Below are 11,045 nucleotides of genomic sequence, written 5' to 3' on the forward strand. Positions count from 1 at the left end.
AGAATATTATTTTTAGGGACTCTTAACGAGTGACCAAGATGGTGGCAGGTCTATGGAATGAACCATATGAGGACAGTTTGAAGATGTTTTGGTTATAGAAATTGATTTACAGGCAGAAAAGAAATGATATGAATACAAATTACTGAAAATACAAAGAAATACAAATTACTGAAGGGTTTTTACAAAATTAATACAGAGAAAATTTTTCAGAACAGGTGGTGGGAGAACTAGAGGCCATCCTCGGAAACTAGCAAGGGTATTAGAACTAGATTTTTGGCTCGGAGAGTGGTGAATGAGTAGAATAGGTTGCCAAAGTCTGTGAAAGAGTTAAAAGCAAAGTATGGTAGAGATACTACATGAATGTTGGATAGTGCTTGGCATTACATTTAGAATCTCCCCCTTAATGAGTCTAAGGACTCCATAGAGTTGCCCATATAATAATAATATATAGAAGAAAGAGGGTAGGCAAAAGAACAAAGACTTGCAAGACCCAGCATTAGTTGCATAGTTAGATGATAAGGAGCCATCCACCATCACTTGAAGTGAGCATCCAGTGAAAAAGATGGCTACTCAATTGCAGAGGTCTGGAGCAGACTAAAATGATGGGAGTTTACTTACTAGACCTTTGTGCCAAACTTGGTCAAATGCCTTTGAACTATCAAGGGCAACCACTTGAGATTCAGTGAAACTTTTCCATGGTATTTATCTAGAAATAGGTGACATAGTTAGTAGATCCCCTCCCATTAATTAGCAGTGAAAGAATCTACACTGGCACTCATTTATTACTTGAGAGCCTTCAAGGTAGCATTGGAATTTGTGAGAGATAGTGGGCAGTAGTTTACCTGAGGCAGCATGTGATGGAAGAATAGAAGGTACCCATGGACTGGGAGTGCCAGATCTTCTCTAATGGAAATTTTCTAATGCCTGAGAGTGCATTAGAGAATTTGTTTACAACCAGCTACGACCAGATGATGAAAGAACAATCATATGGTTTTAACATGGGAGGTGGCTAAATTGCAGAATTTTCAGTTAAAAGATATACATGGAATTACAGAGCTGGTAATTATGTGGTAATTAACTATGGGATGAGAAATTAGAGTTGAAAGACAGTAATGCAAGGGAAATAATCAAGAGGCATTTGAAGGAAATAGTAGAGAACTGCATATCTAAAATCAGGCTGGTAAATCAAGTGGATCATGTGAAGTTAAATGGATGAGTGTTATCATTAAGTGCAAAAAAAATGAAAATCCTCCAGAGAGAATTTAAAGAGGAAAGTGATCAGCAAGATCATGAGCAGTATAAAACATAGGCCAGGAAGATGACCAGTATGGTAAGGAAGGCAAAATCAGAATATACAAGAGGAATCTGACTGAGCTAGTCAAAGGTAAGTAAATCCCAAAAAGTTTCACTATGTGGCAATAAAAGGAAGAATGACTAATGATAAAATAATTTCAATGAATGCAGATGGGAGGGATGACCAAACTGACAAAACAGTTAAATTAAATAAATAACTACTTTGCAAAGATATATCATCCCGGGGAAGATACTGCAGTAAGAGATTGATGTGAAACAGGTGGATAGGATAACTGATTGATGTGGAAACAGAGGTGGATAGGATAATTTTAGAACTTGATGCAAATACAGATACGGGAGATTAGATGTGATACCATTTTGCATATTAGTAGAATGTACTAGGAAAATGGCAGTGTCTTTGACCAGATTATTTAATTTTTGTCTCAAGAGGGAAATAGTTCCATTGCAGGAAGGCAACACCAAGAAAGAGGTAGCATAGCCCCACCTTATCTGCAGTCAATACCATTCCGAAAATGTTAAATGAAAATTCCAGAAATAAACAATTTATAATTACACTGGCAAAGTGGATATTAAATCAATCATTATTTCAAAGCCAAATGTTTGTGGTAACTATTAAAGTTTCGTAAGTTGACTTGAGAGCTTATGAGAATAAAATCCTCGACATCCCCAAATTGCCTTAGCTATTTAAGTCAAGTAGTGCAAAGCTAAGGTAACTCGGGGATGCAGAGGATTGTATTCTCATAAGTTCTCAGGCCAACTTAGGAAACTTTCACAGTGTCTACAAACATTTGGCTTTGAAATAATGTTGATTCTAATATCCACTTGGCCTATGTAATATTACATCACCAAAATGAAGCCATATGACTCATTTAGTAATAGACAATTCGTAAGTTTTAAACTGGGTGCCGCTCTGAGTAGTTCTCAGTTGTCAAATTGACTGGCACGGTATTGCAGTGCTTGTGTTCAAGTAACATTATTTTACTTAATAATGGCTCCAAAGCACAAGATTAGTGATGTCAAAGAGAAGCTGTAAAGTGCTTCCTTTTAAGTGAAAAAGGTGAATGTTCTCAACTTCATAAAATAAAAATAATAATAATAATAAAAAAATGTTGAGATTGCTAAGATTCCAATCACATTCAGATAACGTTTATTAAAGTATGTTGTTATAACTGTTCTATTTTATTATTAGTTATTGTTGTTAATAGGGTGCGCAGCAGCTAGGTTCTTGTTCCTGCACCCTGTTAATACCCATTAGGGGAGGCTAAAGCTGCTATCGACCAAACGCAAGCAATTGAACTAAAATGCTCCCAAATTCCTGCCCTAAAGGATCCCCCCACCTGGGGCCAGGCCTAAAAATAATATCATTTAATATTGAAGGTTTCTCCAGTGTCAAGCAAGATCTCATTGCAAATATTAACAGAGATAATGACTGTGATGTACTCTGCCTGCAAGAAACTTACAGAGGGGAAGGTGCCATAAGACCTTACATTCCTGGCATGAAACTGATCAAAGAGATACCCCATGATAAATATGGTAGTACAATATTTACAAAAGAAAACTTAATTCCATTATCCATTGACTCAACAAACAACAGAAACATTGAGATTATTAGAACTTGTAAAAATATCTCAATCACCTTAGTTTATAAACTGCCAGAAGAAGCTTTCTCCTTCCCTGACATCCTCCTCAATAAGAATGCATGCATGACTAATGTTGTATTAGGTGACTTTAACAGCCATAGTATTAACTGGGGTTACACAAAGTCCAACAAAGATGTAGAACTTGTAGAAAAATGGGCTGAAATGCTTTCTCTAAACCTGATACACAATCCAAAACTCCCTGTATCTTTCAACAGTGGCAGATGGAAGCAAGGCTATAACCGTGACCTCATATCTGTTAGCTCAAAAATATCCAACATTTGTGTTAAAAAGACTTTAAATCCCATCCCATACTCAACAGAGACCTATAATGCTTCAATTCAACACAGCCATTATGCCTAACACTGTCCCTTACAGACGATGATTTAATTTCAAAAAAGCTAATTGGAAGAGTTTCGTGGAAGATCTCGACTGCTCCATAGAAATAGTCCCTCCAAACCCTCAAGATTATCCCGAATTCATAAAAATACCTCCACCAAACACATCCCACTGTCCCGAGGATGCCGCACAAAACTTTCCAGGCCTCTCCAGTGACATATATTTGCTAGTTACCTATAACTTTACACTAAACCCTTCTCAGAGGAGGCTATCAAAGCAGGAGAAAGGCATGGAACTTTATCAACAGAATTAGGAAGGATTTCATTAAGCCATATGAGCATCCACAGGTAACAGCTAATGAAATTGCTAACCAGCTGCTGCTGAATGGAAAATTCCCTAAAAAAGCATCCAAAAAAAATAAGATACTTAGAACCCCAAGTGAGGAACAAAATATGATTAATTCAGATTTCACCATCAATGAACTCGATGCTGCCAGAAACCTATTAAAACCTAGAAAATCTGCAGGCCTTGATGATATCTGTTATGAAAAAATTAAACATTTTGGATCCAGGACTAAAGAGTGGTTATTAAAACTATATAACACTTGCCTCAGAACCCTAAGGATACCAACAATCTGGAGGCATGTTAAAGTGGTGACCTTTCTGAAACCTGGGAAAACTCCAACTGAAGCAAAAAATTACAGACCTATATCAATACTCAGCAACCTCTTCAAACTCCATATCCTTGGATGGTATACCTGCTCGGGTCTTATGTGAAGCGGCTAAAGAATTGTCAGTGCCCTTGACCATTTAGTTTAATTTGAGTTTCGGGAATGGGTTAGTCCCGAGGGTGTGGAAAGAGGGGAAAATAGTTCCACTACATAAAGGAGGTTCCAAGACTGCTGTTGCAAATTACCGACTGATCAGCATATCAGGAGTCGTTGTCAAGGTCTTGGAGAAAGTAGTCAAGAGAAAAATACAGGAATGGATAGATGAAAATGGGACACTGTATGGGGGACAGCATGGTTTTGTGAAGGGTAGATCATGCCTCAGTAACTTGCTCACGTTTTATAACACAGTGGCGGCTGAACTGGATAAGAGTAATGGGTTTACAGTGATACTGCTGGACCTTGGAAACTGGGCAAGAGTGTGGTTAGCAAGGGTCATATGAATGATTAATCTTGAATAGGCTACAACCCCTAATTGAACCCCATCTTATTGGTGAAGGAGGCTGGTTTTAGACCAGGCAAATCCTGTACATCACAAATTCTCAACCTCACTCAATATATAGAAAATGGTTATGAGCAAAACTAACCCACTGGAGCAGTCTTTGTACACCTAATTGCAGCATATGATACCATAAACCATCTCATACTCAGAAATAAAATATACAGAATAACTAGAGGCTATTGCCTTGTTCTCCTGATCCAATCACTCTCAGAAAACAGCGGTTCTTTGTGGACCTGGGGGTAGGGAGAGCTGCTGGCATCCCCCCAAAAAATGGCTTCCCCCAGGGAAGTGTGTTATCACCATTATTTTTAACATTTACATCAATGATCTCCCCATCTTTCCAGGTACTAGAAATTTTATCTATGCTGCTGACCTTGCCATAGCTACTCAATCAAAAAATTTCAAGTCCATTGAAACTAGTCTATCACTTGCCTTAAATAGTCTAATCATATATTATAGCAGCAATCAATTAAAAACCAAACCCCTTGAAAAGCCAGACTGGACTTTTCCATCTTAACAATAAGGAAGCTAGATTTCTTGGGAAGGCTCTAATTTAGAAAATTCCTGGAACCCAATCTACTTCGGTGTGACTCGATCGCACCCTTTCATATAAAAGACACAGAAAAAATGAAGGCAAAAGTGGATGCAAGAAACAACCTACTAAGAAAGCTTACCTCCTCCAAATGGGATGCAGACCCTAGCACACTGAGATCTTCTGCCTTGGTCCTTTGCTATTCTTCTGCTGAATATGCCTGCCTGGTATGGTCCAGATCCTGCCATGCTGAAAAACTTGACCCAGCATTGAATGAAAGCTGCCACTTAATTACAGGATGCCTGAAACCAACACCACTAAAAAAACCTGTATACTTTTGCTGGTATTGCACCCCCTTCAATTCGAAGATCTGCATTCTCAGCTGGCTAAAGAAGCAGACAAATGAATGTTGAATGCCACCCACTATTCAGCAAGACCACAGTACCTCAATAGCTTCCCAGCAACTGTGGAACCACCTAAAAACCCTCCTGAGACAAGACTTCAACAATGGCTTGCACTATACCCTGAAGTAATACCGGTATTCCAACAGCCAAACATCTTCCATGTGGTGCCCACTTGGACTGGAATACATGGAAAAGCTTCAACAGACTTCAAATGACTGGACGCTGCAAAAAAAACTCATCAAATGGGGCTACCTCACTGGACCAGATAATTGTGAGTGTTGGACAACCCAGTCCATGGAACACCTTCTTTCTTGTCCCATTCTTCAATCATCTTGCATGAAAGAAGACCTTATATACTGCATAGAAAGAGCAGTTGATTGCGCAAGATAATGGAGGAACATCTGACCATATTTATTATATATCTTATGTATAGTTTCTTTTTCTTCGTATTTTACTTATTATTCCCTGTATAACTCACTTATAATTTGTTGTAAATAATGTTGTATCACTTACTACTGTATCACTTGTGTTTGGTTACGAAATAAAATTGTTTTAATCTCTTACTGTGACTAATTTATAAATTAAACTTTACCATAGATATGTATGTATGTATGTATGTATAGGAAAAAACATAGTATATAGGTTTTGTTGAAAGTTTATTTTCCACTTGGTTAGAGTATAATAAATTTAGTTTAATCCTTTATCCAAGTGTGAGCAAACAAAGTTTGCGCCTGAAAGTATCTTCAGGACTGGGTTAAGGTGGTACACACCAGGGCAACTCGTTGTAAAGGTGGAGCAAGCTACCAACACTCCTATCTTAGTATCTCCTATAATGCAAAACACATCTCCTTGCGGATATGTCTAATGTTATGCATTAAGGGAAGGGCCACTACCCAGACCGGTTTCGACCTTTATTGAGGTCTCTTCAGTGGGAGCCAGGCCCAAGTCGAGATATCAGGCAGAAGCATTAGCAGGTCATCTCCACCTATAGGAATTGCCAATTGGTGTGCCACCCTTTTTTAATAAATTACTCTGGATTTAGAGAAAGATGTTGAAAGTTTATTTTCCACTTGGTTAGAGTATAATAAATTTAGTTTAATCCTTTATCCAAGTGTGAGCAAACAAAGTTTGCGCCTGAAAGTATCTTCAGGACTGGGTTAAGGTGGTACACACCAGGGCAACTCGTTGTAAAGGTGGAGCAAGCTACCAACACTCCTATCTTAGTATCTCCTATAATGCAAAACACATCTCCTTGCGGATATGTCTAATGTTATGCATTAAGGGAAGGGCCACTACCCAGACCGGTTTCGACCTTTATTGAGGTCTCTTCAGTGGGAGCCAGGCCCAAGTCGAGATATCAGGCAGAAGCATTAGCAGGTCATCTCCACCTATAGGAATTGCCAAAGGATTAAACTAAATTTATTATATAGGTTTTGGTACTATCTGTGGTTTCAGATATCTGCAGGGTGTCTTGGAACGTATCCCCTGCATATAATGGGGAACTATCAGCATATCAAGAGTGGTAGCCAATCTACTAGAGAAGTTAATGACAAAATTCAGGAATGTGTGAATAGAAATAGAATACTCAGGTCATTTAATTCATTAATGACATAGGAAATATTTATTTGAAATATATCTGCAAAGATCTCCAGGATGATTTATATGACTGACAGTATGGACAAAGGAGAGTGGCTTTCAGTTTAATGTATCAAATTGTAAGGCTATACAATTTAGGATGAAAAGATTACCAGATGTGTCTACATTGATGAAAATGGACAGAAGAAAATTAACAAAACTATGAATTTGGAAGGAATGATGGTGGACTGTGAGTTAAAAGTTCATGGGACATATTTCAAAGATGAATAAAATAGCTCATGGAATTATCTGATTACTGAAGAACATACAAGCAAAGATAGAGTGGTCATTATACTGCTTTAAAACGCTTTGATATTACTCCATCTCTAGGCCACTTTATACAAAATTGATGGAGAGAATACAGAGGCAAATGAACAAGTTAGTAATAGGTCTATGGAATATCTTCATGTGGGTTATCCTTTCCTTTAGTGTTACATGTGGTGATCAGCATTCATTTTACAAAAATTATGAATTCTACAACCGTGTTATAAAGCTTATTTTAATTTTCCGACATTTCGACCTTCATATTAAGGTCATCACCTGGAGCATACACATATATATACAGAGACAAGCTAAATTACATTTCACATATTATGCTGAAGAGACAATGATTTGATCAATGGTTATTCCACTGCCCTGATCTTTAGTGAAAATAAAAAAATTACTATAAATGAAATAAAATAAATTAATTATATCAACTCTTTTTTTTTAAGGTTACACGGTGATAGTTTTTACAGTAAAATGATATCCTAAATTAACACGATAATTGCTATATTAGATTTAGAATCCTGGATTACCTATGGTCCTATTTATAATTAACTCTTAGGAAGAAAGGTTAAGTGGGTGGAATATGTGCCTTCCATGTGCTTAGGATTTTTAGACCATCATTATTGTTAAGATCAGGGAAAAGGAGATGTTCAAGATTATGGCAACTATAGAGGGATCAAGCTGATGTCACACACATTGAAGATATGGGAAAGAGTAATTGAAGGAAGGATACGGCAGGAAAAAAAAAATTGGTGAGGAGCAGTTTGGATTTATGCCAGGAAGAGGGACAACAGATGCAATATTTGCGCTAAGGCGATTGATAGAGAAATATAGGGAGATGCAGGCGGAGCTACATATGGTGTTTATAGACCTGGAAAAGGCATACGACAGAGTGGCCAGACAGGAGGTATGGAGGTGTATGAGGAAGAAGGGGGGGGTGTCAGAAAAGCACGTGAGGTTGGTCAAGGAGATGTATGAGGGAGCAAAAACTCAGGTCAGGTCTAGTGTCGGCATGACAGGGGGGTTCCCCATTGTCATAGGGCTCCATCAGGGATCAGCTCTGAGCCCCTATCTCTTTGATCTGGTCATGGATGTACTGGTGGAGGACGTCAAGAAGGAGGTGCCATGGAGCATGATGTTTGCCGATGATATTGTTCTCTGTGAATCATCCTAAGAGAAGCATGAAAAGACCCTGGAAGAGTGGAGAAAGGTATTGGAAGAGAGAGAGAGGCATGAAAATTAACTGGGTAAAAGATTGAATATATATCAACGGGGAGTGATGAGGATATGATCATACAACACCAGGGAGAAAGGTTAACTTCAGGGAAGAAATTCAAGTACCTCGGATCGGTCGTCGAGAGGAATGGTGACCTGGATGAGGAAATACATCACCGAATAACAACATCCGGCTGGATGAACTGGAGGAAGATGAGCGGGGTCCTGTGTGACAAGAGAGTGAGTTGTAAGATGAAAGGAAAGCTGTATAAGATGGTGGTGAGGCTGGCGATGCTCCACGGCACAGAGACGTGGCCTATAACAAAGGCACAGGAGAGGAAGGTGGAGGTGGCGGAGATGTGGATGTTGAGATGGATGAGTGGTGTGACGAAGAAAAGGATAAGAAATGACTACATCAGAGGGACGATCAAGGTGGGACCAATCGGTAAGAAGTACAAGAAAGCAGGCTGTGGTGGTTCGGTCATGTAGAGAGGAATGAGGAGTATGTTGGTAAACAAGTGGATAGTATGGAGGTGGAGGGAAGGAGGAAAAGAGGCAGGCCCAAACTAAGATGGAGGGATAAGGTGGCAGAGGATCTTAGGGAGAAGGATGGAGTTGGAAAGATGCCCTGGACCGGAGAAACTGGAAGAAGATTAAAGATGGGAATGCCGACCCCGTTTAACATGGGATAAGGCATAGCAAAAGAAGATTACTGTTAAGATTAGGGTGATTGATGAGAATCTCACAGGCCTTCTTAAATTTACGTTCATACCATGTTTAGGTGTGATGTAAACAACAGGTGCTAATCCGGTCAATTCTATGTAAAGTGTTCAGGACATGATCAGAAAGACCAACTTGACCATAGTTATTATATTTAATGTGTTGTTTATGTTCCTTTTTTCTGATAGGAACTGTGCATCCTGTTTCCCCTATACAGGGCAAATAACAGATGCAATGAATACAGTATACTCCAGGGTGGGCCAGTGGATCCTTGGATGAGTTGAGAAAGTTCCTTAATTTTGCTGGAGGTTTAAAAGCGACTTTAAGGTCGTATTTTTGTGGTATTCTATTTATTTTGTCTGATATCCCTTTAATGTATGGAATGGTTAGTTTTATTGTGATCTTGTTTATTTTTATTTTTAAGTGAGGTCTTGTACAGAATTTTGTTAATAATATTTTTAGGAAGGTATTGCTGATTACTTTTAATTCATCTTTATGATCATTTTGCTTAGAGGATGGTGAATAAATGGAATAACTGTTGTTTTAGAATTACAGCCAAAACAACTAAATCAATGAAGTTGTAAGTTATCGCTGAACAGTGTGCTTGTTTTGCAGTATGAAAAACCAGAGTTTAGCAAAAATCCTAGGGTGTCTCCAGAGCATTATCAGGAATCTGGATTGTTAATTATCACAGGCTGAGGAAATATAAACTACAAAGTTTGGTGTATACGTGCTCTGTTATTCACTGACAGAGCATATGAAAAGATGCAAGTGTCCCAAGACAAATGGTTCTAGACATCCCATGGATCTTCGAATTTGATGGAGATATTCACGTAATAATACTAATATGGTAGACATACCACATATCCGAATAACAAGCTAACAATAATAAACTACTAGCATAATGTCCTAGACGTGGATAAAATGAACTTGGGTTCATTTTTTTTAAACAATGAACTAATTACATAAGAGAATCAATCTTCTATAAGGATAGTAGTTGACACTGCTTAAAGTAACGCCCATCAATGTGCTATTACTTACATTTCTAGGATTTAAAAAAAAAAAAAAACTACAAGTCCGTTTCAAAATGAACACAGAAAAATATAGACATAACGAATAGCAAAAGAGATTTTTCTTTTAAAAGTTTTTTTTTTCCAGTCTTTTCCTCCACAATTACCAAAAATGTATGTATCATAACTACAATGACCAAGAAATAGTAAATACCAAAGCTTTTCATTAGAAAACATACTTTGATAACATTCGTGCGCGACCGTTCACCATCTGGATGTAACTCGCTGATGTAACAATCTTCAATCGCCCCATCACCTTTTAAGCTTTGCATTTCACTGTTCTCTTTATGTCGCTTCAGAAAACATCCAATAAAGAAGTTTTCTAATTGAAGTTAAGCATTTTAAAAATTAATATTAAACTGCCAGTAATGCGAGTAAAACGAAATAATAGCAACTACAATACATATATTCAAACATTGCGCCACGATTTTCAAACTACGAGAACAACAACGCCACAAAAAAATTATTTCCTTTAAATGTACAAAATTAAATAAAATAGTTAAGGAAAAAAGACAAACCCTCGTATATTAGAGAGAAGCGTGAGAAATTAATGATTGAGTAAAATAAATAAATAAAATAATAATAACTAAGTTAATAGATAAACCCTAAAAAAAATGCGTCGATATTTTAAAAACTTTCGAACGAGAACGAGCGCTTTGGAAAATGCAGACCTTAAGCATTAC

At 37.7% G+C, this 11,045-nt stretch overlaps 1 protein-coding gene across 7 annotated transcripts in view; it reads right to left on the reverse strand.

Annotated features, from left to right (window-relative positions):
- Positions 1–10,763, reverse strand: part of gwl (serine/threonine-protein kinase greatwall) — a 524,263-nt gene extending 513,500 nt beyond the window's left edge. For 6 of the 7 annotated variants that reach the window (XR_016549465.1, XR_016549466.1, XR_016549463.1 and 3 more), the window contains exon 1: positions 10,542–10,763. Coding sequence is in view for 2 of the 7 variants with exons in the window: in XM_090404739.1 (XP_090260865.1) it covers positions 10,542–10,634 (93 nt within the window). In the remaining 5 variants the exon portion in view is untranslated. The remainder of the gene's footprint in view (positions 1–10,541) is intronic. The other variant, XM_090404740.1, reaches the window with a different exon arrangement.
- Between the last annotated feature and the right edge of the window lie 282 nt (positions 10,764–11,045).

Source organism: Typopeltis vanoorti, chromosome 15 (genome assembly GCF_054136105.1).
Source record: "Typopeltis vanoorti isolate ZY-2024b chromosome 15, IOZ_Tvanoo_1.0, whole genome shotgun sequence".
Classification (NCBI taxonomy): domain Eukaryota; kingdom Metazoa; phylum Arthropoda; class Arachnida; order Uropygi; family Thelyphonidae; genus Typopeltis; species Typopeltis vanoorti.